This window comes from Corylus avellana, chromosome 7, assembly GCF_965113065.1.
Source record: "Corylus avellana chromosome 7, dhCorAvel1.hap1.2, whole genome shotgun sequence".
Lineage (NCBI taxonomy): Eukaryota > Viridiplantae > Streptophyta > Magnoliopsida > Fagales > Betulaceae > Corylus > Corylus avellana.
The window spans coordinates 3261704-3269899 of NC_142496.1; the positions used below are offsets into that span (position 1 = coordinate 3261704).

An 8196-nucleotide genomic window follows, 5' to 3' on the forward strand; every position below is an offset into this window, starting at 1 on the left:
TTTAACCTTAACCCATTACTTTCGTGTTGGTTCACATGTCAAAAATTGTTAGCCCTACATGAAGTTATGCGTAGGCCAATTAACACCGTCACTAATAAGCACAACAATAATGGAAAATAGGGAAGATATGAGACTGCTTTAACTCTGACGAGGGGGAATGACCTATTTCATTAGGTTATGCTGCATGTGATGAATTTTTGAAATATGAACAGAAAAGATTTTGGTTTATTTTACTGCTCTTGGCTGGTGAGAGATATCCCTACACCAAGAGCACCCAAGTAGGGGACATAGACTTTGGGCACTTGGGTGGGTGCTCTTGGTGCAGGGATATCTCATATATCTCTCACCAGCTCAGAATGCTAAGGATAGAACAATAAAATAAAGCTATATATATTTGTTCTTCTTTTATATTTCGTTGAAAAACAGAGGTTTCTGGAAGCCGTGAGGGGTGCGATTCAAAGGGCAGATCGTGGAAGCCCACGGCCCCTCAAAGATTTCAAAGGGGGAAAAAAATGTTATGGATATTCTTATTAATTTGCTACAACTTTTCCTGTATTATATATATTTTTTATTAAATAGAACACGTGTCACATTTTGAGGAAATATGACATGATAACACCGGCAGAAATTTAACAGAAGCTAGGAAGATGAAATGATAGTTGATAAAGACCTTTGAGCATTTTTCTCTTTATTTTTTGGAAAAAATATAATTTAGTTTCTCAAACTATTAATTATTTTCATTTTAACTTTCTAATGTTCAAAAAGTGATAAAGTAGCCCCCTAAACTATCAAATAGTTTTAATTTGGCTACTTCGTTAATCATTACCGACAAATTGAATGGAAAATTCAACACTATGTCGTTTTGGCAAGGTTAAATTACTAAAATGCCATTTTGAAAAAAAAAATATTAGGCTATCAGAAAAATAAAAGGGAAAAATATAATTTAACCTCCCAAACTACCAGTCATTTTCATTTTAGCCCTCTAATGTTCAAAAGGTGATAAAATAGCCCTCAAACTATCAAACAATTGCAAAAAGGCATTTTGAGCGGGGACAGAAGAATGGGGTCAGTATAGGCCATGCCCCCACCCCGGTCCTAATCCAGAAGGGAAAAAATAAAAATTGGCTTATTAGTCCCTACCCACTAAATTTTTTAGCCCTTAGCCCTACCTATAATAATCTCTACCTTGGTCTTTGCTTCCGAGTTAAAAACACTAAAATAAATTCTGATATTCCTAGCGTAAAATTTGTAATGTGTATTATTTATAATACTTGAAACACACTACATATTATTCCAAAGCATTCAAAATTATACCTTTTGAGTGAAAAATTAAATAACAATTGAGGAGTTTTAAAGTGATAAATGACATTATCTTTTTACTATGAAAAAATGGGTACACTAATCAGTATACCAATTTTTTTTCCTAATAAACACACATAATCAACACAAATATAATTTTTGGCACCTGATAATTAAACAATCAACACGAATACTCAATAAATCATACTCTCCAGACCTACATACATAATCATAATAAATCAACATCAACAGAAGTATTAATACATGTTTATAAAAATAAAATAAAAGGTCATAGGATCTCTCCAAACATATCCTTAAATCATACATAAAAACATACAGAATATCAAGTCTCCAAACTTCGAAACAGACTTCAAAGGCTACTTCATGTCAACGACGCCAACTTCTTGATTCGAGACTACTGTAAACTTCTGAAAGTTCGTAACCCTAAATTGCAAAAGTGATTAGGGTTTAGTGTGGCTTAAATCGCAACCCTAAATTGATACTATTTACAGTACTTGAAACACACTATTATTCCAAAGCATTTAAAATTATACATTGAAAAAGGGGTTGGTTCCCCAAAACCAGACCAAAAAAAAAAATTAAAGTACGAGAAATACAAGCAAAAAGAAGGAAATATGTTAAAAAATAACACAATCATCTCAATAAGCACTACAAAATGTGGTTTAAGCACCAAAATAGAATACACGGATAGGGGCAAGTAATTAAGATAAGATAAAGTAACTAATTAGCATACATTTTTATGTTGAGGAAAGCTATGTGTACCAAATTTTTTACCAAAATTTTATTAGTACAATACATCAAATGTGATGGTGACACATCATTTAGTAACCAACATTTTGGTAAAATATTTGGTACACTTAAGCATTTCTCTTTTATGTTTATTGTAAAATAAGATAAATTAGAAACACTTGAATGCTCTTTAAGATATATCATATAAGAAGATAAATGGAGAATAAAAATCAACCTTTACAACTGCCAATATTGCTGCCAAGTTCATTTTAGATCATCAATTTTCATTGCCTAAACAATTACAAACAAACCCAATTGTCTTACTCTCATGCTGTGATTCATAGAAATGAAAAGTGATGACATCAAAGGAACAAACTATATATAGTTTAGAAATAGTTGGACAAGCAATTAAAGTAACCAACCAGCAACACAATTCTTATCTAAATCTCACCTAGTAAACCAAAATAATAATAGAGTTCATGTCTATATTTCTCGCTTAAGTTGATATTAGGAAATAAATCTATAAAATTTAAACTTTAGAGAGCGATTCGATAAAAAATTATATCTCAAAGACCTTTGGAGCATTTTTCCCTTTATTTATTTTTTGAAAAGTCTTTTTGGGTTTTGTTTTTGAAAAGTGTTTCGTTTTCCTAAATAATTTTTGAAAAGTGTATTATTGTGTTTGGAAAGAAAAGGCTTTTCAACAAACATGCCAAATATAGTCTAAAAACTTTGTGTACATACACTAGTGAAACCACTTGGGCTCCTACACAAACATGCTCATAGTCAAATCTACACAATATGTCACACATTCCCATATCGAACCCCCTTTGTCAATTGAACCAAAAATTCAAAAAATAGCATCATCTGTTTGGAAACCAGGAAGAGTTGACGTTGATCCATAATTATTAAGTGCATGGGCAAATCAACAAGCAAATGCTAGAGCACAATTGGAGAAAGCGAAGCAGAGGAAAGCAGAGAAAACAACGATGGAGAAAACGAAGGGGTCTTTTGATGTACTTACCATTCGCCAGCTTGTATAATGCCTCTTTTCATAATGTTCATGACGTCTTTTTTTACGGATTCCATCACCATAAGGTCCATCATCACGAGGTCTCTTTTTAAGTTGAAGTCCATCTATTAAATCAATCGCCTTCTTGTTACACAGACGTACCAAATGGAATCCGCAACTTTTCAAGCGCACATTCTTTATACCTTCAAATTTAACTCGCACATGACCAACATTTCCAAGCTCAAAAGAATGGTGCGGAACATGGAACTGCATCCATACAAAATCTGAGGCCGGTTTTGAAAAATTTGATCGAACACAACAGATTTTTACACCGCGAGTGATGACGTAAGCCGTAATTCCATGTCGAACATTTTTTCCTTCTACATACTTTATTCCAACAACAGTTTCAGCAACAGCAGAGAACGCAATTATTGTGAACTCCCCAAACATATCTGCATGCTCATCAATATCTATTTCACATGAATTACTATTTGAAACCTTTTTATGATAATTGAACCAATCTGGAATCTTATTTCCCGAAACTACACAGTCAAAGTAACGAGCTTCACAACATCCCTGTTACACAAATATGACAAATTTTCTGTGATACAACCAACAAATCAAGGCACACAGACTTGTATATGAGAGAGAGAGAGCATATCTCAATCCATTAAGGAAAGAAGTTACCTTCAATGGCTGAGCTATTGCCACAGTTTGCACATTTTGATAGGTTGCAGAAGGAGCACCACTGCCCACAGGTCCTCGTGTCAAACAAGTTGTTTCATACCTTATAACCTCTGGATACGACCATGTACTAAATAATTGAGATGTTTGTGGTTCTTCCAAAAATGTTTCCAATGACATGCACCCCGCTGCAGACACTGCTTTTATATTTGGTGGAAGGCTTGGAATTTTTTGAAGTTGCTTGCAATTATCCAAATCAAGCACCAACAAGGAAACAAATCTTTCGATGCATGGAGGAATAGTAACAATAACACTCCTCGATAGATTTAATAATTTCAATGTGGAGGAGCAATTAAATATCGTAAAGAAACTTGATCCTAATAGGTCACAATTTTGTAGACGCAACTCATATATTTGTGGAAATACTTTTTTAGGAAATACTATCAATGAACAATCATCATTAGAAACACTTGAATTCGTAGGAGGTAGCAATGGGAGTAAGTTGTCTGGATCTAATGAAATTTCTGATTCCTTTGAGAGCATGTATTGTCCGATATCCCTCATCTTATCTGAAATCGTAACAAGATTTGAACAACCGTTGACAAAAATCTTCTCTATACGTTGCAACTGATAAATGCTGCTTGGAAGATGCATAAGGTTTTTGCTACCGGTTATGTTTAATGTTCTAAGCCCAATGAGATACGCAATAGATGAAGGCAATTCTTTTATACCGGTGTCGGCAAAGATGACGGTTTCTAAACACTCCATCTGACACTCAATTTTAGGAAAGTATTCAAGCCTTGAGCCACCTTGAACAGAAAGACGTTTTAGAGATTTCGACTTGAGCCTTCTCGGAAAACGGCTAAGGTTATAGCATTTCCGAAGACTCAAATGAACTAGCTTATCAAGAAATCCAACAGAATGGTGAATTTCAATTAAATTTGTACAACCATCAAACTTCAAATCCTCTAAATTTGAAATCGTTGAAACATCCGGGAATACTTTTAGGAATTCACAATAAGAGAAATCCATAATTTTCATGCTTTGAAAATTCTGTAGGAAAAAAAAGAAAAAAAAGAAAAAAGTTAGTTTAAAGGACATTTACAACAAAATTTAAAGGAAGAAATTTTAAAATCAAGGAAAATTATTTCAAGACCCCGTCATGCTTTCACACTTTTTGACATTGAAACCCGGATTTCTAGTTTGATGAATTTTTTTACTTGTGCTTCAAGTATTTGTAAATCAAGAACTTTGCAAGTGTTTTCGTCAAATAGAAAACAAAAATTATATGAAAAATACACTTATTCCTCTCATACCAAAAACAAAAGGTGTGGCTGGCCGTGGTTGGGTGAAACCACCTAGCCTTGGTCGTGGCATTTGGTGAAGGTTGGGGCCGTGGCACAAAGCCCAGCCATGGCTGGGTAGGTGCTATCACCCAGCTACTTTATTTTAAGAGCAAAATAATAATTTAAGCATAAATGTATTTTATTACCATTTATGTTATTTATTTGACGAAAAACATTAACTGCGGTCTTGATTTACAAATTTCCGAAGCACAATTCTAAAATTTATCAAATTGGAAACTTGGGTCTCAATGTCAAAAAAAAAAATAAAAAAAAAGGAAAAAAAAAAAAAAAGAAAAAGAAAAGAAGGCGGAAGCATGAGGGTGTCATGACATAATTTTCCTAAAACCAATAATTGTACCTTGATTTCCTTCAATTCCTTGAGGGGGCTCCGAGGCATTCTTAAAACATTGAGGTTCATTCCACGAAAATTAGATGGCAAAGATTCTAAAGGACAATTAGGCCAATCAAGCACTCTTAATGTATTAGGAAGAAAATTGAGCCCGGTAGAAAAACGTGCATTAGGGGTAACCATAAGCAATCTTAAGCTTCTCATTTTCTCGAAGGCCTTGGAACTCAAGTCCACCATGTCTTCTCCTTTAGGCAAATCTACCAATATGCCTCGAATTTTGTTTGTTCCCTAGTAAGACAATGAATCAGTACAAGCTGACAAAACTAAAGTATAAAGTTCTCCGCGTTTTAGCACTTGCTAGAATTATAGCTTATATGACAAAACATTACATTCCACCTATCTTTCTTTTAATGTTGTTTTTCATTATGAGATTTTCAAAATAAGTAATTTTATTTTTGGTATAAAGATGTTCCAAAGTTGAGTGATCACCATGTTCGAAAGGTCAATATTTTGCATTATTTTTTTTTTTTTAATATTTACCAATTACTCTTACCTATTAGAAAAAAAAAATACTAAAAAAACTATGCCTACCTTTGAAATAGAATAAAGGACGACTGCGTACGATGATTTTAATTATTCTTAATTACAATCATTTTATTTGTTTGATTCTTTTTTTATATACGTTTATTTTAATATATGTATTATATATTATATATACATGCACATATATGTATGTATGCGTGTATAATTCGTCATCATTTTTTTAACCCATATAGAAAGGAAGTAAAATATTTTTTTAGTATGTTTACTTGCGAAAAAGAAACAAATACAAAATTAAAAGAGTCTCTTGATGTAACTTCTTACCAAATCATTTTGAAGGACAACACGAACATCTTCATGAAACCACAACCTACTTCGTTCGCCAGGTACCTGTGATTCTTGTCGAACAACTTCTCTACCCATGTCTTGCAATAAGTCGTGCATTGCCAAACAGCCAGAAACATCAATGGTTATGAGAGACTTTTGTATAAGCACCGGGATACTAGCATTTGGGAAGCAATCAGAACTAGCCAATATTGTTTTAACATAATCTTTCGACTTTCCTTTGAAAAAACATGCAATATCAAGAAAAATATTCTGCTCATCTTCATGCAATCCATCATAGCTTATTCTAAGTATTTCTTGAATATCTTTGATAGGAATTCTTTTGTACTTCATCAATGCACTTTTCCATTGTTGGATATCTTCACCATACAGATGTGAACCTAGCACTTCTAAAGCTAGTGGAAGACCCCCAGCATAGTGTATTGCATGTTTCGTTACTTCCACAAAACCATCAGTAGGTTGGTTTCTTTGGAAAGCATTCCAACAAAAGAGCTCACTAGCTTCGTACCAATCCAATTCCTTTACCTTATATATTAGAGCATCAACTACTCCATGATTAGTCAATACTTTCCTATCTCTTGTGGTTATGATGATCATACTTCCTGGACCAAACCAATCATCCTTTCCAGCCAATTTATCTAATTGGACCAACTGATTATCCACATCATCAAGAATAAGGAGTACCTTTTTAGAGCAAAGCCTTCTCTTTATCACAGTAATTCCTTCATCAACACTATCAACCTTCATAGTATCTTCAAGGATTTTTGAAAGAAGTGTATTTTGTAGTTTGACCAAATCGGATTTGTGCTTAGAATTTTCTCTAATGTTTTCAAGAAAACAACTACCTTCAAACTGAGAAGCCATCGAGTTGTAGATAGCTTTAGCAATAGTTGTCTTACCAATTCCACCGGCTCCTAAGATCCCCACCATGCGTATATCATTCATCTGATCAACACTTAAAAGTGAATTGATCTCCCGTACACGAGACTCTATTCCAACCGGATGCTTGGCAACTTGGAAATATGTGTGATTCACGATTATTGAGACATCTTGAACGATTTTGTCAATAAATTGAGCTTCATTCCTACCAAATACGTAACCAAAGATTAGAAACATTTAATCAGTTGAAATTTTCATATATATATATACTATTGAACAATATTGTTTTTGTGTTTTCTGTACATTCAATCGTATGGCAGTGTTTCTTATTTATAATAATAAAAAATTGTTTTGTTTACAAGATCAACAACTGATAGAAACATAATCCTAAATTGACTTTGAGAAGTAATTCACTTCAGTTCTTGTTTTTGCAAGAGTTTCTGTTTGAGCAAAGGTTCTTTGTCATTATCTTTATCACAATCAGTTGTTTGTGATTTATCTGTTCCAGTACGGCCCCCTCAAGCTCGACGTGGGCATGCTAACGTTGAGGTTGGATTTTAGCACCAGGAACTTTTGTGAAACTAAAGGTTTGGTAAGGATGTCAGCTATTTGGTCTTTCCCTAAGATGAAATGAATGTCAAGTTCCTTGGCAGCAACTAAGTCACGAACAAAATGATAGTCGATGGCAATATGTTTTGTTCGTGCATGAAACATAGGATTAGAGGAGAGATATGTGGCTCCGATATTTTCGCAATGTAAGATCGGAGGATGTTGGAAATGCTGACCAAGTTCATGAAGAAGAGCTTGAAGCCATACCAATTTGGATGAGGCATTTGCTAAGGCTTTATACTTAGATTCGGTGCTAGATCTTGACACCATGGGCTGCTTTTTGGAACCCCATGAGAGTAGATTTCTGCCGAGAAAGGTACAATATCAAGAAGTTGATTGATGATCATCGGGGCATCCCGCCCAGTCAGAGTCTGAATATGCTG

The 8196-nt window shown here is 34.0% G+C and overlaps 1 protein-coding gene across 1 annotated transcript in view; it reads right to left on the minus strand.

Annotated features, from left to right (window-relative positions):
* Positions 1-2974: 2974 nt before the first annotated feature.
* LOC132185463 (TMV resistance protein N) overlaps positions 2975-8196 on the minus strand; it is a 16285-nt gene continuing 11063 nt past the window's right edge. The window contains exons 2-5 of the mRNA XM_088518164.1: positions 6305-7409; positions 5450-5728; positions 3749-4798; positions 2975-3637 (exon numbers count right to left, since the gene is read on the minus strand). Coding sequence (XP_088374290.1) covers positions 2975-3637; positions 3749-4798; positions 5450-5728; positions 6305-7409 — 3097 coding nt within the window. The remainder of the gene's footprint in view (positions 3638-3748; positions 4799-5449; positions 5729-6304; positions 7410-8196) is intronic.